The 24957-nt window shown below is 36.2% G+C and overlaps 1 protein-coding gene across 2 annotated transcripts in view; it reads left to right on the top strand.

Annotated features, from left to right (window-relative positions):
• The window catches only part of myo5c.L (myosin VC L homeolog), a 57131-nt gene extending 34843 nt beyond the window's left edge, over positions 1-22288 (top strand). For both annotated transcript variants that reach the window (XM_018253069.2, XM_041586774.1), the window contains exons 21-41: positions 145-291; positions 1271-1435; positions 1865-1958; positions 2047-2110; positions 3906-4086; positions 5802-5895; positions 6471-6534; positions 7499-7579; positions 8084-8264; positions 9524-9617; positions 11016-11067; positions 12496-12598; positions 13048-13135; positions 13286-13384; positions 14252-14406; positions 16991-17080; positions 17912-18062; positions 18701-18983; positions 19760-19934; positions 20208-20288; positions 21799-22288. In XM_018253069.2, coding sequence (XP_018108558.1) covers positions 145-291; positions 1271-1435; positions 1865-1958; positions 2047-2110; positions 3906-4086; positions 5802-5895; positions 6471-6534; positions 7499-7579; positions 8084-8264; positions 9524-9617; positions 11016-11067; positions 12496-12598; positions 13048-13135; positions 13286-13384; positions 14252-14406; positions 16991-17080; positions 17912-18062; positions 18701-18983; positions 19760-19934; positions 20208-20288; positions 21799-21951 — 2595 coding nt within the window. In that variant the 3' untranslated portion in view covers positions 21952-22288. The remainder of the gene's footprint in view (positions 1-144; positions 292-1270; positions 1436-1864; positions 1959-2046; positions 2111-3905; positions 4087-5801; positions 5896-6470; positions 6535-7498; positions 7580-8083; positions 8265-9523; positions 9618-11015; positions 11068-12495; positions 12599-13047; positions 13136-13285; positions 13385-14251; positions 14407-16990; positions 17081-17911; positions 18063-18700; positions 18984-19759; positions 19935-20207; positions 20289-21798) is intronic.
• Positions 22289-24957: the final 2669 nt, after the last annotated feature.

The following is a 24957-nucleotide window of genomic DNA, read 5'->3' on the forward strand; positions in this document are numbered from 1 at the left end:
CATTATTTATTGAAAAATTAATAGAAATACCATTTCTTAAAGGATACTACATCAGTTAGATGAAAGGTTTAAAAATCCAACTTGATAACGTTTAAACATGTAAATAAACGTGACCACAATTTGTTTTTCCTTTATTTTCTGAAGATACGAGAAGAGCACAAGGCTGTAATACTGCAGAAGTATGCCCGTGCTTGGCTGGCAAGGCGCAGGTTCCAGAATGTCCGTCGTTTTGTGCTCAACATCCAGCTTTCCTACAGGGTGCAGCGTCTGCAGAAGAAACTTGAAGATCAGGTATTCTAGTGGCTGAATAAAAACTGGAAACTGAGGGACTGGCAACTCAGTTATTTTGAGTCTGATCAAGCTGCACCTTCATTGTGATTTTCTTAGGATTGGGTACAAGCGGAGATACTCAGGGTGCTGGGGATATACAGACTTCACTATAGCACATAGTGCTCTGATTAATATTGGTGTTTCTTCTTGAGGGATGTTTGAATGCTGATCAGACCATTCATTTTGGTAAATAAACTTGAGTGATTTCAGTATTGCCTGCTGAAACAATGTGTTTCTGCTGGGCACAATTTTTTTGTTTGTTATTTTGCTGTTTTTCCTTCTCAATGTAACTGAATGTGTCTCAGTGAGACATGGGTTTTTACTATTGAGTGTTGTTCTTAGATCTACCAGGCAGCTGTTATCTTGTGTTTGGGAGCTGCTATCTGGTTACCGTCCCATTGTTCTTTTTACAGTTTCTGCATGTGTATACGGCTATACAGAGCCGAGAGGAGTGGAGATCTACCTGAAATTTGTGAAAGCAGGCATTTTGAAACTGATCTCTCGGATCTCTGTAGCCTCACACAAGCAGAAACTGATTTCAGAGCATCCACTTCTCTCCGCCTCATCAATATTCATTAGGTGGAGTGAAGCGGGCAATACGCTTGTGTGCCATCAGCCTAAGGAAAAGAGCATAAATAGAGACTTGTCAGGATTTTGTAGCAACTTTTGGAAAGTAGCAGTAACGGTAAAATTGGGTCTCATTCATAACTAAAATTGCCTTCAGTTTCGGACACTGGCACAACAGTCAACTAAAAAGGCAACTTCTGCTTTCAATTGATTTTGTAGAAGCACCGTTGCAGCTTGCTTCCTATAATATTGGCATTAAAATGTTATGGGAATAAATCTCCATAAGGGATATGAACCTGAAAGAACCAGGAGTAGATAGCAGGCAAGATCCCAATATCCAGACTGTACAATTATTTTGTTTTTTTCCCTCTAGAACAAAGAGAACCATGGGCTGTTAGAAAGGCTGACAAGCCTGGCCTCATCACACACAAATGATGTGGATAAAGTGCACAAACTTGAAGCGGAGCTGGAAAAAACAGTCTCGCAAAAGAAAAATCAAGAAGAAAAGGGCAAGAAGTACAAGGAAGACTCTGACGAGGTTAATTAATCCTTAAGTCTTTAAATGGGTAATGGGGTTTTAAGCAAAAACGCTCCCCCATTTTTTTTCAAGACAGATTCCCTTTTTGGGGACTCCCATTGGTCACACTGCAGAACTCAAAACTACCTAGAGTAATATAAGCCCTATTTACTAAACAGATAAATTACATATGTTAAGCTGACAAGTTTAGTAGATCATTACTACCTAGAATTACTATGTACAAATTTACTACATTTTTCATCTTTGAAGTTGAAATGACAGCTGTGTGTAAGTTAATACGTACATCTATTAACCAGATTTCTAAATGTGCATTATTTGTCCCAATATATATATATATATATATATATAGATATATATATATATATATATATATATATATATATATATATATATATATATATTATTTTTGTGTAAATTTGACTTTTCTAGAAAATTGCAAAGCTTCAAACACAAAATGCTGAGCTTCTTGAGCAGAAACATCAACTGGAAGTTAAACTTGAGACCCAAACCCAAGAAGTGAAAGGTTAGTAATTGGTGTAATATTGCAAGAGTAAATGTTGAGGTGCCAGACTTGTATTCATTTTTAATGCTGGTAAATTTTCTTGTTTCAGATCAGATGGATCAGCTCACTAACCAACTATTCTCTGATGTGGAGAAAGAAGAAAAGCAAAGAATGTATGTTATCTTGTAGAACAAGACAAATGGTGATGTCTATGTTGAAATTTTATATTAAAGCTCATAAGTATATATTTTCACAGGAGGCTTTTTATAGATCAGTTATGACGTTATATGATAGAGTGGACTTGGAGTTTGCCATCTAGTAGGACTTGCTTGTTCCTAGTAGCAAGCACCGAACAGCCTGGCAAAAAAGCTACATACCCATACCTTGGATCTCCATACCCTAAGTCTAGAAAAAAAAACACTTAAACATTAAAGGGAATGTCAACCCACAAAATCATGTTTGCCTAATAAGAGAAAACATAATTCTAGGCAACTTTGCAATATACATTCATTACAAAATGTCTATGGTTTTTACAGTATTTGTATATGTATTGCTATTTAAAGCAGTGTTTGTCCCTTTCTATTCTCTGCATTGGCGGCTCAGACTGTTGATGCAATGTAAGACAAGGCAGCTAATTAACAGACCTGTCTTTGCTGGGGAACTAAGACTTTTGCAATATTGTTTAAAAATCAGGCAGGAGTTAAGCAAATGCTGCGTTCAGTAGCTATTCTTTTTACAAATTAAAAGCACTGTTTTGAATAAATGCATTTTGGGAAGTTGCTTAGAATTATGTTTTCTTTTATTAGGCACATTTTTATTTTGGGGTTGACCTGTAGGCTTGTTTTACCTCCAGTAAAATTATATCTCAGTTGGAATCATGTACAAAGTAATGTTTTATTGTTACAGAGCAAAGGGAATCCATTTAGAAAATGTTAATTATTTAATTAAAATGGAGTCCATTGGAGATGGCCTTTTGCAAATTTGGAGCTTTCTGAATAACGGGTTTCCAGATAATGGATCCCATACCTGTATTTGACATTATTACTTACCCCTGCTTAATCACTGCTGTAATTAGCCAGTGCATCCTTTGCACTGGAATGGGATCTGTTATCTGGAAACCCATTCACGTGAAAGCTTAGAATTATGGTAAGGTTGTTTCCCATAGACTCCATTTTAATAAATAATTAAAATTTTAAAAAACATTTTTTTCTTTTCTGTGTGATAACAGAACGGTACCTTGTACTTGATCCCAACTAAGATAGCATTTATTCTTATAGGAGGCAAAACAATCTGGTCCCATACCTATACAACAAAACATAAATAATAATGGTGCAAAATAACAGTTTTAGGGATGCACCGAATCCACCACCCTCATTATTGTTACACATAGACGTATACATATATTTAAAATACAGGTATGAGATTCCTTATCCAGAAGCCCGTTCTCCATAAAACTCCAAATCATGGGAAGGCCATCTCCCGTAAAGTAATTTTAAGCAAATAATTGTACGTTTTAAAAATGATTTCTGTTTTCTCCATTATAATAAAACAGTACCTTGTAATGGTAAATAAGCTGCATTAAGCCATATTGACTGCAAAAGGATCCTATTGGGTTCATTTAATGATTTTTAGCACAAATGATTTTTTAGGTCAAATTTCAGGGAGTTTTTTTGAACTCCCATAAATTCGAATAAAATCAAACTTTTTTTCTGCAAGTGAAAAGGCTGTATTCGATCGTTCGAATCAAAGTATGATCGTATTCGATTGAATTTGGTTCACCAATTGACTCCAAATGGGTTCTAGGAGGTCCCCCATAGGCTAAAACTGCAATTCGCCAGGTTTTAGATGGTGAATGGTCGAAGTCGAAGTTTTAAAGAGACAGTACATGATAAATTTCGATATTCTAATTTTCAAATTTTTTTGGCTATAAGCAGGTTGAAAGCTACTGATTCTTATTTCTCTATACAGGAAACTTGAGAAACATTTTGAGGCCCAAGTAAATGAATTTGACGCAATGATAGAAAAGCTAAAAGATGAAATTCAAGCTTTAAAGGAGAGGAACAAGCATCTTGTGAAGCAGGCAGAAGAAGAGCAACTTCTCAATGACGGTTTACGAGAGGAGATAGACCAACTATCCATTCAAGTTAAGGTACAGCCGTGTTGTTATTGGCAACTTTCTGCATTTCGTACCCAAATGGGCAAATCACACACGTTCTTATTCTTGATTACTGTTAAGATGATGGATGACTACTCTGATAGATGGCACACTGACAAGGAAATAATTTACTATATGCTAAACAAACACTCCCTGCCTTTGTTCTTAAAAACCAGACAAACAATAGAAAAACAATAGGTATCACTGAGCACTGACATGTCTACCAGTCAAGTTTATGAATCCAGATTTATTCAGAAAACAGCATACTGTGACTAGGCATATTACTTCATGGAATTACTTAATTGTGGAAATCATATTGTATTATGTAACAACTGCAGTTATGTAATTGTAAGAATTATTGGATATTGAGGAATGCATGTGAATAACACAAGTGAGCTTCCTCGCATTGAACACAGTCTTATTGGAAATATTCTCATGCAACTGCCTGACCTACTTCCCATGAAGTTTCATTTCTGAAGTGCATTTCTAAAGTTACATAATAGTTATTGTCACATTCATGCACCTAAGGCACATTTAAACACTTTGCAGCACTAGTTCCTGGATTTAGAGATGATCAGTCGGAAGGGCCATTACATAAAGCCGAATTTATAAAGAGAATAAGTTCATGTCTGTGTTATTCACACCCATAATCCATCATCTGGTCAGTCATTCGTAAAAAGACAATGTATTACACACCTTGTCAATACACACCTTGTTTGTGTGTTCTCCCAAAAGAAAAATGAAAGAACAGATATTTAGTTCACAAAAATAATTGCTGGCAAATCATTTGTAAAATAAATACCCAGACAGAAAGGGGGTAATTTACCAAAACTCAAATATATTTCATCTTTTTATTAAACCAAGCTCGACCAAACTCCCATCCACAATTTTATCTTATTTATTAATAAGAATTCGGGTTGGGAAAAGACTCAATAAAAGCAAGCGAAAACTGAAATCATATGATTTTTTTGGATTTGACATTGCTTGATTTTTTTTGAGTTATCGCCCAAAAATCCTGAATTTTGGATGAAACCCATCGCAGATCACAATATCTTCAAATTGTAAAAGGGACATCTCCCATTGACTTCTACATGACCTTGACAGGTTTGAGATGAAGGTTTTTCGGATTCAAACTTTTAGCAGCATCGGGGTATAATAAATCCCAAAAAACCTCCACCAGAAAAAAATAGAAGTTTCATTTCAAGTTATCTGCACATATAGCTTGTAACCTTGTACATTTATCAATAGAGGTTATTGAAACCACTACTAAACTCATAAAACCCTAAATGTCATAATAGTTATTAAAAATCAGACTAAGAAAAGTAAATTCTGAAAATTGCACAGATAGATGAGTTAAAAAATACAAATACCTTGAAAACCTTGAAAAATATGAGTTTTTCGAACAATTCCTAGTGAAAAAAATGCAAAAACCTTAAAAATTCCGAATTGATTTAGAGCGGTCTGCACACCTCCCATTGACTTCTGTAGGACCAAGACCACCACAGGCCTTTAGTAGAGAAGATCTATGCCTCCAGAGATACCCCAAATAAGAGGGAATGGCCAGAGATATGTGAAAAACATGGCAGATTCTCCTGTTTTTTGCACTTTGTACCACCGTCAGTATATGAACACTAGTATCTAGGGACCACTGGAAACACTGATACTGTATATAAATGTGTTAGACTAACAGTTTCTTATCTCTCATTCAGAAAATACCAACATTTCAAACAGATATTGAACTTCTTGAAAATCAGAAAAGGGAGTTAGAACACCAGCTACAGGCGCAAAAGCGTGAAATGAGAGGTAAATATGGTGTAAATATGTTCAGCTGTTTATTTGATTGTGTATATGAGCTATATCTTCTGACTCCCATAATTCCCTGAATGAAATCCACAAGCTAGATATCCTTAATATGCAGGTGCCTTGGGACATGTTCACATGCACTTATGCATGGTTCCTTTTGCATTGGTGAACATTTTCCCTGTATAAATTCACTTTTTTTTAAAATCTATCTGGGTACTGCTTCAAAATCTGTAACCTTCTTCAGATACTTTTTCTACATTTTAGCTCTCTTGATGTCCAACCCTTCATTAGATGGGACATTTTAGCAGTTTCAGACAATCGCGAGACAACACATTTTTTCATGTACAGTGTCATTTAGTGGAAATTTTTTTTCCCAGAAATATGAATCATAGTTTGATTGATGATGCATAATAATCAAATCAGTGATATTAATGAAGACAAAATCTGAGCTGGCAAGTACCCAGTAGATTATATAATACATTGCCTTTGCTTTACTGTGCCTTTTAGACAGGATAAACAACTGCTTCAAATAGTAAGGCAATAAAAGTTCTTTACATTTTTGTTTTATTCTACAGAAAAGTTGGATGAAATGGCAAAACACCTTCTGAACAGTTTTGAAATAGAGGATGTTAAAGCTAGGTAATATCTATCAAACATTACTTGTGTGTATACTAATCATATAATCGTGATTATATGAGGATATTAGAAGTCACCTTAGAGTTCCATGACCTGTATAAAAACACTCAACCTTCAACCACCTATTTTTATTTGGTCATGGAACTCGGTATATCCTTATATTTTACAATCAGGGGTACCTTATTCACTATATAATCTATAGTAATTTCCCTATGGGACCAAATTGTAAATTCTATCCTTATACTGATGTTCCTGAATCAGTTCATAAGCTCTTGTGCTGCTGCTCTCTAACTGCAGTTCTTCCTCCTCTACTGTCATGCATGGGCTTCCCCTGCCCATACGTGTGCGCTCCTTTACCCCCTCCCATGATGCCTCACAAGCGTCATCCCTTTGCAGTGTCTCCCCACCATGATTCCTCTCTGTCACTTTTATGTTAATAAGTTTGAAGATGCTATATTGTCATTATTATAAAGTTGAATTGACACGGCCTTCCTTTTAATCAAGAACTTTTCACCTTTCCATTATCTAACAATATACCAACTCACACCTTATTTTCAGATGAACTGTCACTATGATATTTATGGACCTTAAATGAGGAAACAGTGATAGCTGATAATCTTAACAAGCAATAAACACTTGTAAACGTAGATCACATAAAACTTTCAGTATTATATATCATAGCCCTCCACCTTTTCCAAGCTAGCATGTGGCTAGCTTAGTGACACTATTTTTGATTTTTAGAGATGAGTTCCTTATTGGCATCTAGGTGTATCCATTGGAAAGGTGGTTGTATAACAGTGTAAAATTAGCTGCAGTTAGAAATGAGTTGGCCATGTATCTGAATTTGTATAAACAACTTGCATGGTGCATCCAGAGTTCCTGAATTACCTCAAATTACATGAACAAATGAATACCTCTTCTTTCTACAATGAGCCACAATTCATCCATTTTTTACATTAATATAAAGGCTGGCTGAAGAGGAACTAGGAAATCTAAATGAAGATGGAGAAATATGGTTTGCTTATGAAGGTCTGAAAAAAGCAACCAGGTATGTACAATTTAGGCAGCACCGATGACTTCAATTTGGCTTAAACTGTGAACAGCATCTTTTCCTAAAAATCCATTGACAATTTTGTTACACTTAATAAATGCAACTTCGTCTGTTAAGATTCTTCCTGAAGCACACCATGCTTGCCCAGGGACCATTACATGAATGCACTGTAATGTAGTAGTCAATACTAAATGATTTATTGAACTTCAGTCCTTACACAGTGTATTAATGCCTAGGTAAGGTAATCAAGCATGGTTTCCCGCAAAGCCAAAAAATAGCAGGAGCAATTTAAGTCTGTATTAAAATACCCATATTAGTATTTTATAAAATTCTTTCAGCCATTTCAGCAGTGCCACATGCAGTTCCAATTACTAAGGCATATTAGTGACCACTGGGTAGAAGGCAGTGATTAGATGACCTAGATGCTGTTTTTTGACTAGAACATCGTTATTGAAAATCATTTACTGCTTTATTGATTTGCTCTTTTGTTCAAATTTGAAGAATACTAGAAGCTCATTTTCAGACGCAGAGAGAGAACTATGAAAAGGAGATTGAGTTGTTGAACTTTAAGGTTGAACACCTCAACGATGACATTAAACAGATACAGAAATCTTACACGGAGGAAAAAGACTCAAAAGAGCTCATTACTCAAGAAGTTGCAAGGCTGAGATCTGACAATAAGGTAGTGACATTGTTAGTTTCTTTGTTTTTAGTTCTATACAAGATAAACTTTATAGATTTCACATATAAGCTAAAAAAATTATTTCTATAGAAGCACTACTATAGTTAATATAAGCGAGCTGCTGTGTAGCCATGGGTTCAGCCATTCAATCTAAACAAGACTAAGGTTTACATAGCAGATAACAGAAAAGCTCTGTAGAATACAATGTGTTTACTTCTTACACAGAAAGATAACGAAGTCAGATGCCATTTAGGGCTTTCTATAAACCAAAAAGAAAACCTTTCTCTTATAAAATTGTGTATTTGTTGCCAATAAATAGTTAATGTGTAGGTGCAGGATCAACAGATACAAACTTTAAGGGGCAGATTCACTAACTTCGAGTGAAGGATTCGAAAGAAAAAAATTCGAATTTCGAAGTATTTTTTGGGTACTTCGACCATCGAATTGGTTAAATTCGTTCGAATTCGAACTAAATCGAACGAATCGAAGTAAAAATCGTTCGACTATTCGACCATTCGATAGTCGAAGTACTTTCCCTTTAAAAAAAACTTCGACCCCCTACTTCGGCAGATAAAACCTACCGAAGTCAATGTTAGCCTATGGGGAAGGTCCCCATAGGTTTGCTAACCTTTTTTTGATCGAAGGATTTTCCTTCGATCGTTGGATTAAAATCGTTCGAATCGTTCGATTCGAAGGATTTAATCGTTCGATCGAACGAAAAATCCTTTGATCGATCGATCGCAGGATTAGCGCTAAATCCTTCGACTTCGATATTCGAAGTCGAAGGATTTCAATTCGAGGGTCGAATTTCGAAGTATTTTTAACTTCGAAATTCGACCCTTAATGAATCTGCCCCTTAATGTAAAAATATATATTTTCACTTTTTGACATTATTGGTCCTTTTAGTCAGTAGGGGTCTAAATGAGTGTATGTATATGGGTCCATAGAATCATCTTAATGCTGTTTTTGCCAGTGTTAAAGCCTGTGCATGGGACGGGGTACTAAAATGATATCTGTGCTACCATGATATTTGCCAGTGAGGTTCAGGTAAAACAAAATGGAATTTGTTTTAAAAGATTTCCTGGGCCCATAATAATGGTATTACATGAGTGAAGCCCTTTCTGAGCACAACAAAAGCTACATAACTTTTGCTTTGTAGGAATACATTTCTTTAAAAATGCTGTTTGCAGCCAAAATAGCATCATAGAGTCTTACAGTCTTCTTAGTCAAACTGGTGTATATTACATTGTCCATCATAGGTGGTAAAGGGTCTTAAGAAAAAGTTGGCTGAACTTGAGGAACAAAACATGGATCTACAAGGCCGTCTCTATGAACAAACTATGAAACTGCCTGGTAAAGTTGTTACAGAGAATTTTTTTGAGATCCTGTCTGCTCTTTGTGTCTATTTCTCGCTTATTTTTCATTTATGCAGTGGGGAAATGTGTTACCTATACCTACACCCACCTGCACATTGATTACACCCAGGAACAGGGCTGCTTTAAGGGACTGGTGGGCACCATTGGCAGCGCCCACTCAAATGTGTTCCAGTACTACCTAAACCCTACTTAATACACACTTTATTGATCTTGAGGGTGTTATGTGGTATTCCGTGCTCAATTGGGATACTAGTCGAGCACACCACAGGGAAATCTGTATCAAGGAATAAACTGGAGGTCCACAACACAGTTGCAATAAACTCAAGAGCAGTTTTTTATTAGCAACCAGTATTATCCAGCATTAACACTTATCACATTTATCCTCCTTTCCACACACTCTTGATAGTTAGGGATCCCCAGACTCCGGGCCTGAGCCTCCTGCCTGAGTTACGGTATCTGTCAGGGATGCTGCTCCTTGCCACAGACTTTCAGCACAGAGAGGTCAGCCAATGTTCCAGGTACACCAGGTCCTAAATACCCTAGTCCCTATACTTCGGGGGTCCGTAACTGGCCAAGTCCCATCAGAACACTGGTCCCTCACTTCCTCATCACTGTTCATCTCTGTACCCTATAACTCTCACAACCTGTAGTGAGCTCCAACCAAATCTACCCTGCCACTATCTAACCTTGTCACTCCTACATACATTTCTGAGGTGGCCTACCCCAGGCTCCCTGGTGTCATACACTGTCCCTTTTCTTATGGGCCAAAGAGGAAGTAGCTAAATATACTCCCTATTATATAGCCTTTCCTGGGGCATTCCCCTTCTCACCTGGTGACTAAATTGAAAATAACAGTGATTACAATAAAGACATTTTCCCACTCCTTACAAGTGCTGTTATTATTTTCCTTTACCAAGCACTGGAAAGGCAAAATCTAGAATATGTATTCACAAAGACTTAGAAAGGACATTCCTGAAATAGAGAAAATCTAGACAAGAGTGACAAAACTGATAAAGGTTAAGAAAGGTCTTTAAGAAAGGCTGGCTAACTGGAATTGTTTACAATGTAGAAGAGGCACATTTTGCAGAGAGTAATTTACATACAATAAAGAGAACGGGTAGTGAAGGTTAGACGGAGCTCACCCTTTCGTGTAGCGTAACGGCCGCAGCTCTCGTGATAATCTGGCAACTCCAAGCCGGAATCTGTAAAACAATCTCTGTGTATCGCCGTTCAGCGTTGGCCCAGCCCAGAGTAATTTACATACGTTAATGAAATAGCGAGTTTTACATGGGAATAGACTTGTACTTGTACAATTGTACAGATACTTATATTTTGTATTACAATACAGTTTAGTATACAATTTTACATGTTACAGAAAAATCTAACCGAAGAAAACATTATCCTGAAGATGATGAAGTATCCCTCAAGTAAGTAACTGCTGAAAAAAGTCCCAAAACCTGTATGGGTTTAACCATTGTTTAACCAAGTGTCAGCTGCAACACCCATTTGTGACTCCTAAAATGGCCCTTCGCACTGACACTTGTGTTATTATTTAAGGGAAAACTATAACTTCAATATGTAATACTTAACCAATAGATAATTGATATAAGTGACCCTTTTAAAGAAACTTACCATATGAAGCAGCATTTTACATATGGACTGTTTCATGTAATAGATCTGCAATGACCAGGGGTATAGTTTTCCTTTAAATAATTGTTTTAAGCAGGAGTGATTTGCTTGCAGCAGAAAAACTGATGGCAGACTTAAAGAGTACATGAATAAAACAAATGCTTTGTATAAAACAGATTTATTAATCATCAGTATGGTGAACTTTAAAATCAGCGTGGCCACATAACTACTATCTCCAAGAGCACAACACTATCAGCAATACGATACTAAATAATGGCAGCAGTGCCACAGTTAATATTGAGCTGTTCATTTTAGAATTACCCATTCCCAGACAGTCCCAATACGGGGTCATTTTCTGCACAAAGAACTTTTCTTGCAAATACTCTACTTAATCTTTAGCACGGTAAAGATTTACTGATGCATAACTAATAATAATGATAGTTTCTGCCAGCATACCAATGTGGCTTATTTTCTTTCATTCTTGCATTACTTCCGTGCAATGGAATTATTCAGAACACTATAATCCCTCTACAACGCCCATGAGCGCTCTTATACAGTGCAACAAAATCATAATTTTGGAATGCTTTGAGGAAATATGATACAAGTTATTATGTAACTCCAGTTTTGTCATGTTAAGGCTAGTCGGTGAAGCTTATTTATCAAGGAGCCTATGTCTGGTACGACACGCTCTACCCACTGCAATGCTCCATAAATTTTAACTATGAATAAGTGCCATTCTTGCAGTTATGAACTATGTTCATACCTTATGGATATTTAATGGTGTTGGGGCATTATAGGGAAAGGTGAAATTATATCTTACACAAGGATCTGTGTCTACATGTACATAATGCTTCCTTAAGATCTCTTGACATGCATTTTAAAGAGTTTTCAAATCTTCTTATTAATGCATTGTTTTTCATGTAATTATTGTGTCTGCTTCCAATATTTACTTTACTGCCATTCTTTGTGCTTTTTCCCTGCTCTGTGATACTGTATTTTTAATGAACAGGCCCCCTTTGTAAAACCAAGGTTACCATCTCTGGTTGCTAAGGCCTAAATTACAGACTAGGGCACATTTTACATTTGTGTGTGTGTGTGTGTGGATTTGGGTAGGTTTAAGCTTTTATTTGTGTATGATATTCATAATTTGTGTTGTTGGTTGTTGTTTTTTTTTGCACTGTCATTTAAAATATATGAATCTTAAAGGATGTTTCTCTATAACTTAGATTGTGGAATGGCCAGAGAGAAAATGATGTGGCAAATGTAAAAATCCAAGCAATTCAGACAGACAACATATATATGAAGGAACAAAATGAAACAGACACCAGGGTTTGTATTGTTTTATTCTTTGTACAGAATCTAAAACTGAAGCCAAGGGAGCAATATGCTTATGTGTCTATTAATGCTTTTTTACTGTTATTATTTTTCAAATGACCTAGCATTGTTAATGATTAGTTGAGATCATCAGGAATGTGGCTAGAATATGCCCTTTTCAGTTCCAAGCGCAAAGCAGCATCACTGTGGCTACATTGGAGTGTGACTTGTCTTTGGCATCTGTTTACTAAAGGTTGCAAAGACTGTCTATAACTTGTTGGCCATTAACGCTGCAAATTATTTTGCACCAGAATGATCACAGCTTGGGTTTACTGAATTGCAATATGCAAAATATGTCTGGCAGTAAGTGGTGGTGGTTTATCAGCTAGTTCGGTTATTATAAGTGATCCCTTATAGTCTTCTCAAATACATCAGAACATACCAGATTTATTTTTCTCTGTTAGGACTTTGAAGAACAGGCAGATATGAAAGACCGAACAATCAAGAAACTGCAAGATCAGATAAAGGCTCTAACAAAGTCCATTGAAAAAGGTTGGCATTTTATCATCAAGTGATTGCAGCTTTTTAAACACCCAATCTTGAACCATGAGCTGAGTGCACTGAAGCATTACACAACATTTTTGTATAAAAGTAGTAATATTATTTCTTTATGTAAATTCAGGTTGTATTGTATTTCCACAGATGATCAAGTAAAGGTGCCAACAGTGTTTAAAGATTATTTGGGAATGCTGGAGTTTGCTCCAGAAAATGAAACAAAACTCATCAGGAATCTTATCCTTGGTAAGTTACAGACTTAAAGGGGCCCATTTACTTAGCCTGAGTGAAGGAATAGAGGAAAAAAATTTAGAATTTAGAATGTTTTTTTGGCTACTTCAACCATCGAATGGGCTACTTCGACCTTCGAATCGAACGATTTGAACTAAAAATCGTTCGACCATTCGATAGTCAAAGTACTGTCTCTTTAAGAAAAAACTTCAACCCCCTAGTTCGCCACCTAAAAGCTACCGAAGTCAATGTTAGCCTATGGGGAAGGTCCCCATAGGCTTTGGTAGCTTTTTTTGGTCGAAGAAAAATCGTTCTATCGATGGATTAAAATCCTTCGAATGGAACGATTCGAAGGATTTAATCGTTCGATCGTTCAGTCAAACTATTTGCGCTAAATCCTTTTGACTTCGATATACGAAGTCGAAGGATTTAAAGTTGATGGTCGAATATCTAGGGTTAATTAACCCTCGATATTCGGCCCTATGTAAATCTGCCCCATTTTTTGTGTCTCAACCTGCTGCTCTCTGCTGTATTGCTATATGCAGAATTTGATTTATATAAGCCCAACAGATGGTAAATGTAATACAGATTTTCTATGTGTTTTTCTCCATGATAATTGTGTAACCTCATATGAAGGGCCAGCCTTCTGTAATATTTTTTTTTTTTTTTAGACACAACACTGTAGGGGGTACGTGGGTGACATGCTACATGCACATGAAATCGCGGGTCACCCCAAAGTTATGCCACTGATAAGACAATGTTTATCTTACCAGTGTCTGTAGACATACGTATATTCTCTAGTGCAGCAACTGGCATTGATGGAACAGTGACTGCTGCTGGTATTGCAGGTGTCTGATATATGTTTCTCTCTCATTATGACAGACCTCAAACCTCGTGGTGTTGTAGTCAACATGATCCCTGGCCTCCCAGCTCATATTATGTTCATGTGTGTGCGCTACACAGACTACATAAACAATGCTGAAAGAATCAAATCTCTGATGAACGCATCCATTAACAACATCAAACAAGTTATTAAGGTGGGTCATTCCAATCTTTGTATTGAAGGGTAATATATGCTATATCTAAGTATTTATTACATACACTTTTTACTTAAATGTTAAGTAAAACATACTGGAGAAGGGTATCCTACACAGGGAACCTTATTTATCCGTATGTTTTTTGCAGTTTAGGAACTTGGCAGTGAGTTACAGAATGAAAATTATTTTTTTTAAAATATAAAACAAATGAGTCAAGAGAGTCAAGAGTGACTTTATTGTTATCTCATCCATATACGTTTGTACAGTACACAGTGACAAAACAAAACAAAGTTCCTCTAGGACCATGGTGCTACACACAATATAGATGTACCGGATAACAGACAAAAAGTGCAAGTGCAAAAATATGCAACTCCTGCAAGAAAGGACAGCATGGTGCAGGGACAACAAGACAGTGCACACTCATATCATAAATGACACACATATCACTTAAGTAAACAAAACAGGCTTAATCTTGAACCCCTTTTGCAGGGATTACTTCAGTACAAAATCTAGTTAGTGAACTCTATTAAGTGAAGACTCAATCTACTGCAGAAGTGCCCACACATGTTCTGCACTAGTTGGCTGTTTAGTCTTGACCTTTCATTCCAAATCAGCTGGATGGGGTTAAGGTCATCTGATCTTGTAGTCAGTCTAGGTCTAGAAAGTAAATGGTGTATGTTTGTTCTGTAGTATAAATATATTTAACAAAATCAGAGCTGTGTGAAGAAGCCAAATAATATCATAACTATGAGTAATAGGTAGTCACCAGAAAAAAAGTTATAGTGTATACACTAGTGTAGTGTTATAGTACATTTTGTGTTGAACAAAGGACATATATATTTTGCACACAAAGAGGCAGATACCTCCACTTAACCTTGGGCCCTGCGTGTATTCTCTGGCCATTTTATGGCATCATTTCATTGGTTTGTGGGCTCTTGTGGTTGTTTTTATCTTTTGGTTTGGTGTATGTATTACTTGTGTTGATTGGCCAGCCCACGACTCCTATAAAGAGCTTGTACAGAGGTGTGACTATTAGCCTATGAGTGCCTCGACTGGCACAGAATGCGTTAGGCTATCCAAAAATTTTTGTATTTTTGTTCACTACTGTATTTACTTTTAAAACTCTCACACTGAACATGGTTCCTATAGGACTGGGCTAAGAAGGGTAATTAATTGCCATTGTGTCCCTCAAAGAGAGAAATATGCAACAATGTTCAGATTTGTTCGATAAAGATGAAATTAAATCTAGTTGCAAAATCACCCAGATAGTTTATTTTCTGCCTTTATGGGAAGATAATTATGGTCTTTAGCAGCAATAAGTGCAAAAATGTTTCCTTCATGCACATTTAATATATGTTTTGTGAACCTCTATAAGAGCTTTTACTATGTGCATACTGCACAATGATATACTGATGCAATTTGTACTCTATTCCTCAAATGGATTGGTTGCTAAATAATGTTACAGGCTTGCAAACGTTAAAGTCGCATAATAAAAATTGCTTGTATTGTGCCTAATTTTTTCTTTAAAGGGGCTGTTCACCTTAAAATTAATTTCCCGTATGATGTAGAAAGTGATATTCTAAGACAATTTGCAATTGTTTTTCATTTTTTATTATTGAAGGTTTTTGCATTATTTTGCTTTTTATTCAGCATCTCTCCAGTTCGCAATTTCAGCCATCTGCACTAATTTGAATGAGACTGGAATATGAATAGGAGAGGGTCTGAATAGCAATAACAATACATTTGTAGCCTTACAGAGAACTTTTATTTCAGATGGGAGCAGTGACCCCCATTTAAAAAGCTGGAATGCATAAGAAGAAGAAGGCAAATAAATTCAAAAACTATAAAAAAGAAAAAATGAAGCCCAGTTGAAAAGTTGCTTAGAATTTGCCATTTTATAACATATTAAAAGTTAGCGTAAAGATGAACCACCCTTTAAAGTGGACCTGTCACCTACACATAAAAAGCTGCATAATGAAAGTCCTTTAAACATGGAACGCAAATTATTTTTTTCGTTAGAACATCCATACCTGATATAAAGGTATTTAAATATCTGAGCTGTCAATCAAACATTATTTTCCCCGTCTCTATGCCTTAGGCATAGAGGTGGGGTAGTCAATTACTTTCACTTTCCATTCAGCATTCCTACATGTCACTGCACTCCTCACATTTCCCCTTCACTCCTCAGGCTCTATAATTGTGTAGGGCACTGCACATGGTCATTGGGTCCCCCATTCTGGTGATACACAAGATTTTGGGGGTGATACACAATTTGTGTTAATAACAGTGTCAGCAAAATGGTGCCTGCCTTCTTGATGTGATTGTGTAATTCCAAGACTAAAGGAAACACAATTTAAATAATAAATATAATGTAAGTAAAGTTTATTTTGCTCAACTAACATGATAGCAAAGAATTTGGAATTATTTCTTAGAATGACAGGTCCCCTTTAACAACTTTTATTACATTGTCCCATGTGCTGTAGTTCATGTAGTTAAAGGACAGAAGACCAGCAGTATGCCATTTGTCTGCAGACAGCAAGTATAATATCTCATTACCATCATGTGTTGCTTTGTTTCTCTCCAGGAACATGCAGATGATTTTGAGATGTTGTCATTCTGGCTTTCCAATGTTCATCATTTTCTCAACTGCTTAAAGCAATACAGTGGGGAAGAGGTACTACTTTTTACATTGTTTTTTGTCTCTGCTTTAGTTGTATTTCTTGTATCATCTCTACTGTGGACCCTTTGGAACTGTAGAAGATAGATTTTTGTGTGAAAATACTACATTTTGTATTTAATCTGACCTGAGCTAACACTTTGGGCACATGTGTTTAAAATGCTCACTCAAAAGATTTTTTTTGCGCACATAGCCAAGAAAGAATTAGAGGGTATATTGTCCACATCACAATTAAAGGGGCAGAGAATCATTTCGAGGATTCTGGGTGATAAGAGGGAAGATGTGCGAGGGGTTATGTGTTGATATGTACAACTGCTGTTTAGCTATGGCTATCTGCTTTCTTGTCAGGAAGTAATTTTGTGTAATTGTATAGGTATGGGATCTGTTATCCGGAAACCCATTATCCAGAAAGGTCCAGATTACTGAATGGCCATCTCTCATAGACTCAATTTTATCCAAATAATCCAAACTTTAAAAATGATTTTCTTTTTCTCTGTAATAATAAAACAGTACCTTGTACTTGATCCCAACTAAGATATAATTAATTCGTATTGGAAGCAAAACCAGCCTATTGGGTTTATTTAATACTTACATGATTTTCTAGTAGACTTAAAGTATGAAAATCTAAATTATGGAAAGATCTGTTATCCGGAAAACCCCAGGTCCCAAGCATTCTGGATAACAGGTTCCATACCTGTATTTTAGATAAATATGACAGCTTTTATGTGAGTACTTGTCAATATAGAAAGGCCTATTATTATTATGTTTCACAAATATTCTCAAATATAAATTTGTGCACCCGCTGCTAAATTGTTCTTGTATTTGCAGGAATTTATGAAATACAACCAGCCCCTTCAGAATAAGAACTGTTTGAAGAATTTTGATCTGTCAGAATATAGACAGATTATCAGTGATTTGGCCATCCGGATATACCATCAGTTCATTACTGTAATGGAGAACAACATTCAGCCAATGATAGGTGAGATACATACCTTACACATAAAGAGCAGGGCAGGGGCGTGTTTACTTGGATTGTAGAAAAATCTCTGCCCCATAAATCAATTTACAGAACACAATTAAAGGAGAAGGAAAGGCTGACTCTACTTGGGGGTGTCCCAAGTGATTGCATTTACTTACCTGAAACCCAGGGCTGTTTCTCCTATCAGCATTTAGGTTCTTCCAGTGAGCACCATGGAGTGATTGGCTTCCAGCTTCTTCTTTCTTCAAATTTCCTGGGGCAAACGCATGCACAGTAGAACGAAGTAGCCAACTTCTTCTTTAAAGTTCGGCTTGCAAGAAGAAATAAGAAGAAGGTAGCGATGGCTCCGTGGTGCTCACTGAAAGAACCGCCGGACCAGTGCAGTTTTCTGCTGATAGCAGCACCGGCCCAGGGTTTCAGGTAAGTCAATACAATCACTTGGGGATGCCTAACTTTTGGCACCCCCAAGTAATGTCAGCCTTTCCTTCTCCTTTAAAAATCTTCTTCACAGAATGTAGCGTTTGTTATGGTTCCCTGGAAGACACAATACTTGGGCAGATGGTGCATTTTACAGTATCGCTTAATAAATGATACCTAGTTGTGCGCATTAATGTTTAATGTAACATATTCTAATTTAGTGCCTGGCATGCTGGAATATGAAAGTCTTCATGGAATTTCAGTCTCCAAACCAACAGGATTCCGGAAACGCTCATCTAGTATAGATGACACAGACGCTTACACTATGACCTCCATTCTCCAGCAGCTTAGCTATTTTTATACAACTATGTGCCAGCATGGCATGGACCCTGAGCTCCTGAAACAAACAATGAAGCAGCTTTTTTTCCTGATTTCTACTGTAACCATCAACAGTCTTTTTCTTCGCAGGGACATGTGCTCATGTAGAAAAGGAATGCAGATTCGGTAAGGTTATTAGTGGCAGAATGTAGTTAAAGGGGCAACATACTGTACCCACCTTGTTCAACATGAATTCGATGAATGTGTGAACTTATTTTTTGTCTATTGTTTTAATTCTTCTTTCATTTTCATGATATTAGCAGTCAAATACTACTTCATCTTGAACTATTGGTTTTCATTATTTGTGGTTTTTGAGCTATTTAGCTTTTTATTCCACAGCTCTCCAGTTTGCAATTTCAGCAATCTGGTTGCTAAGGTCCAGATTACCCTAGCAGCCATGCACTGATTTAAACTAGAGACTGGAATATGAATTGGAGAGGGTCTGAATAGAAACACATATTCATTAAAGTAGCAATAATAATACATTTGTAGTCTTAGAGAGCATTTGTTTTTAGATAGGGTCAGTGACCCCCATTTGGAAGCTGGGAAGAGTCAGAAGAAGAAGGAAAATAATTCAAAAACTATAAAAAATAAATAATGAAGACCAATTGAAAAATTGCTTAGAATTACCCAAAATTAACATACTAAAAGTTAACTTGAAGGTGAACCACCTCTTTAACTGCCCTTTTAAGAAAGGTTATTATCCATGATGTTACAATACTAGCTTGCTGCAGTGAGAATTTTCACTACTGTCCGAGAGCATTTGGACTGCTTGGAATGTTTTTCTTAAGATGAAATAATATAAAAATCTGTCATCATAAAGGCAGTTATATTTGACTTGTCATGTAGGACATTTGTAATTATTATTGCCTTTTTTTAATAAACCTGCGTCATGCTATTAGGTGTAATATCAGTTACCTTGAAGAATGGCTTCAAGACAAGAACCTTCATGGAGCTACAGCCAAAGAAACACTGGAGCCCCTTTCCCAGGCAGCATGGCTGTTGCAAGTTAAAAAAATTACAGATGAAGACGCCAAAGAAATATATGAACGTTGTACTGCACTTTCATCTGTGCAGGTAATACCTTTTATAATACCTATTATAATGTTTGACTCCACATATGGCCTTCATTGGTCAAGCTGTATAATTCCACCATAGTGACAGTGATGATGAACATGCATTAACATTTTAAAGAATAATAGCTTATATCTTGAATTAAGTAATTTTTTGGATTTCTTTATTTGAATATATACATGTTTTGTATCTATACTTGTGTTTTGTATCTACAAATTCTCCTGCACTGGGATATAACAGTCTTGCTTTTGGGTTCTGTCAACCTATCTCATACAGATTGTGAAAATCCTTAACTCATACACTCCGATTGATGATTTTGAGAAACGTGTAACACCTTCCTTTGTACGCAAGGTCCAGGTGAGTGAATTTTTTGTAGTGAGCTATAATCTCATATTATGATACATCTGCCCCTAAGACTAATTTGTATATCTGACTAAAGTGCAATAGAATATATACGTCACTATAACACAGAGCAGTATTTTTGTTCTTGTATTATAGGCATGCAATAAATATAGAGACATCTTTAGAATATGGAAATCTAAAATATATGCTTCTAAGAATTTAAACTTCAGCTAAAATTTAAAATCAGCTGCATCATTACAAAAGGATTTAAAGATGGAAATGTAGTTGATGCAGAAAAGTATAATAATGTACTAGTTTAAATACTTTCCTGCCCACACCTGCTGTAAATTCCTTTTTGTGTGTTCTGGAAATTTGCTTATATCATATTTGACTGGTCAATAATTACATGCCTAGGCTTGTAATTTGGTGACAACTGTACCAGCCCAACCAGTATACTAGTATTTGATACCTGTGTTATTCATAGGAATGAAGGGTATCACAGATGTAAAGGCCAGTATTGGTAACCCTAAACACGTCTGTGGTTAATATGGCTGCTTAATATACCTGTGATACCCTCCCTGGAAAAAATATATATGTGTATCATTGGTGTAGAGCCATCTGCGGTGAGAATTTATATGTGAATTAAGTAGTGCAGCTCACAAGGAGAGGTGAGAAACAATTTAGAAGCAGCGTGTTTCTCAATTCTGAGAAAAGACTTAAGATGGTTATGAATCATCAACATGGTGTAAATATCTGATTTCTTATTAGAACATACAGCAGAATATTGGCATTTTATAATATGTATATGACATGCAAAAACACAATCCTACACCATACTGTATTTCAGGCTGCTGTAATTAAAAATGTATATTTCTCCAGAAATGAGTGAAGTGGAAGTTGAGGAATACCAATGCAATGCAAGCAACTGTGGTTTTGTCACACTTTATATGCGATTAACCAATATTCTGTTTGATTGCCAGTGGACCTTTTATATTGTGTTTTTAAGTGAGATTGAAATAGTAATGGAGACAATAACTGTTGGTGGGTATCTAATAAATCCTGCTTTCTCCATTAGCAACTTGCATTAGACATTTGGAGGACACAACAGTCTTTTGGAGTTTACAAAGAGTTCACTAATTATGCTAGATAAAACATATACTTGGGGGAATAAAGAACTCCCCGTTCATTAATTGCTTCCTTTTAGCTGTTAAAGTGGATACTGTATGAGGTGCCATACATATATATGTCAATACTCTTCCTTCCAACATGTTTTTTACATCAAAATCAATAATCCTTAATCCACCTGGATCACAGATTATTGGTCTGAATGGAGCTGCAAATATTCATACATTTCCAGTTGGTCAGACAGTATGGTTGAAATCTACCGAACTGCCTGACCTAATCTGGGACAGTATAGCCATCTTTAGAGTACACCTTGGTGACTTTACTTTGCCAATGTATAGTAACAGTATGAAATGGATATTATACACTATTATCTCAATGATTACTTTGGTTATCTCTACAGTCCATGTTAAGCAACAGAGAAGATGGCTCTCAATTAATGCTGGATAGCAAATACCTCTTCCAAGTGACATTTCCTTACAGTCCGTCTCCTCATGCACTGGAGATGATTCAAATTCCCAGCAGTCTCAAGCTTGGCTTCCTAACAAGAATCTGAAACACAAGGGAGAGAGGCCATGTGAGTTCTGGCCGCAAAAACAACATGAAGGGCTCTTCCAGGAATCTTATCTGAGGATGCACTAAGTGCTTTTTTATTTAGACCACTGAACTTGTTACGTTGTTAGAAATATTCAGAAGAGACTATTTTTACATGACCTTTAGTTTCAGATTTGTCTGGAAGAGTTGTCTTCTGAGTACTGAACAAAACGAATAAAATTGTGCAAGACTGGAGCAAGGACAATGATAGCATGCACCTAGCAGACACCTTCCTAAGCGCGATCTCATGCACAAATGTACCTGCCAAAAACAAATAAATGGGATTTTTAAAAATGGAATTTTGTACTGGCATAAATTAAGGATACACTGCATAGCTGTGACCTCTAAACAGAAGCAGTGAATTGCACCAGATTAATATTTCCTGGGAGCAAACACAGCTCATATATTAAATAACATGCACTTCTAAGACTAGAGATTGGATTAGTCATTTCGTTTACAAATCTTGCTTACTTAACTGAGATATGAGTCAACTACAGGAAAAAATATCTTTAAAGCTATTTGTTTCAATAACACAAACATGGAATAACAACATTAAATAATGCGTAAAGGCCAGACGTTTTTGTACTTTACTGCTTTAAATGTAATTAGCATGTTTTGTTCTTGTATGGGGTAATCTATTTCTTTGTATTCATCTGACTTCTGATTTCTGAAGTCCTGTCTGGTAAAAAAAAAATAGAAGCTTATCTTGCTTTATTGCAGGATATCTAAATATACAGTACTTTCAGAATGAGAGTCTGTTTCACGTGGAACAAGGCAGAATCAAAAATCATTTATGTGAATGGCTGAGATATTTACTACACTGCTGTTTGCAATGCCTTTGGCTCGTTTAACAAAGAGAGTGACAGAGACAAGCAAAGTAAACCGATAAATTGCACATGTAAATTATAAACATATATGAAAGTTGATATATTGCACATGTAAACTATAAACATATATGAAAGTTGATATATCTGAAACAGAATATAGTAGAAAATGTTTAAAGCTTGTGTAAAAAATACATTGTACAGGTATGGGATCCGTTATCCGGAAACCCATTATCCAGAAAGATCCGATAATGGAAAGGCTGTCTCCCATAGGCTCCATTATAATCAAATAATCTAAAAATTATTTCCTTTTTCTTTGTAATAATAAAACAGTAACTTCTACTTGCTCCAAACTAAGATATCCATTATCTGGAAAACCCCAGGTCCCGAGCATTCTGGATAACAGGTCCCATACCTGTATTCTTATAAAAGGGGCAAATATGGGGTGACAGTATGCCTTAAAACAATGCAACACATTACAGCAGGTTCATTCACGCAAGAGAGAAGCCGGCATGAATTTATAGGGAAACACACCCTGACACTCCATTGGGGCCTTTGCACACCTGGTACCCCATTTAGAGTAGTAACCAAAACATTATTTCAATATATGCTTGCGAAACAGGTCAGTTGACACCAATTGAAAATTCACTATATTTATTTTTACAATAGAATTCTTGTGATTTTAGTGAATATGAGCTGTGTTGTGAAAATATATTTGGTAGAAGTGAAATATCAAAGAATATCACAGTATGCTCAGGTCATTTATAAAGAGTTAGGAAGACACAGGAGCAAGGGGGCATTTACGAAGGGCTAAGGAGGGCACAGGAGCACTTGTGGACTATATCATTGCTATGCAATGCTTATGCAATTGTGGGTGGGCTTGAAAGAGTGTAGTGCTGTAAGGTGCAAGAGATCCCTGCTTGCATAGTCTCAGTGTTGTTCAAGCAAGGGGCGCACCAGGGTACACACATGGTGTGTCCATCCATGTTGTGGAAGGTACAAACTTTATTAGTCTAAGGTGCAAAGGGCAAAAAACATGCTTCTTTGTACCTTGGCCTTTTTTAGATAAATGAGTCCTATAGTCACCAGGGACAGTAGTTCCAGGGTTCCCACAGTGGACTGCATCAACTGGCACAGCAAACTTGTGCCTACAAAATTTGGGCCACACATTATTTTGACACCATCTGGAATTCCCAGTACAATTGCACTGAAGCACACATGCAAGTAATAATAAAATATTGGCTGCAACTACATCAGGAACCTCGCTCCTTTGCAGAAGAAATGATGCTATAATACTTGGAAAAACAATGATGCGTTGTGGGTAAAATAAACACAGCGATTGTATGCAAACTTTGCACACTGCACTTGTGGTAAGTAAATGACCCCCTAAATGTCTTCTTTTTTACCTTAACCACTAAAAATAACCCAACAGTTATCTCTTTCTGAAAGTGACATCTCTTCTTTAGCCGTGTAGCCAATATATCTGGCAACAGGGCTTGGCAAACATTATACCACCGGTTATCTGTCGTATTTTTGTATATTTGTAAGTATTTATTTTCAATGTACACATCCATTTCTTATACAGTACTGATGAATAGATTTTTACTTTATAAATATGCTCATAATAATAACCACATGGCTTCATTAACATAGGTGCCACACCTACTTTCTTTCAAAAAATTTTGGATTCCTCATTTATTCAACTATTCTGTTTATATGAATATTTGGAGAGACGTACACATAGTAAAATATAAAGTAAACCCCCCCCCCATATTAACAGAAAACGTTTTACCTTTAATCATATGAATGGGGAATACTATTTTTTTACTTTACATTCATTTTACATATATTAGTGTTCATTTAAAATATCTACTTTTTAACTGTTCCATTTGTTCATTTCTACCATTTTTATGTAAGCATAGTGATTTATATTAACAATGCTAATCATTACAACACAGACAACTGCAAAAAGTGATCCATTAAATTCGAGGTATATTATTGAGCAGCAAAAAGACTCATGTTGTATTTACATTCAATTAATTCAAAAGAACAGCATGACACGAGAAGGAGCTGCAAATTCTGGTTGCAAATAGAACTGCTTATTCCTAGTCTCAAGCTTTAATGCCTTTGTAAGTGGATTACTC

This window comes from Xenopus laevis, chromosome 3L (assembly GCF_017654675.1).
Source record: "Xenopus laevis strain J_2021 chromosome 3L, Xenopus_laevis_v10.1, whole genome shotgun sequence".
In the NCBI taxonomy this organism is placed as follows: Eukaryota; Metazoa; Chordata; class Amphibia; order Anura; family Pipidae; genus Xenopus; species Xenopus laevis.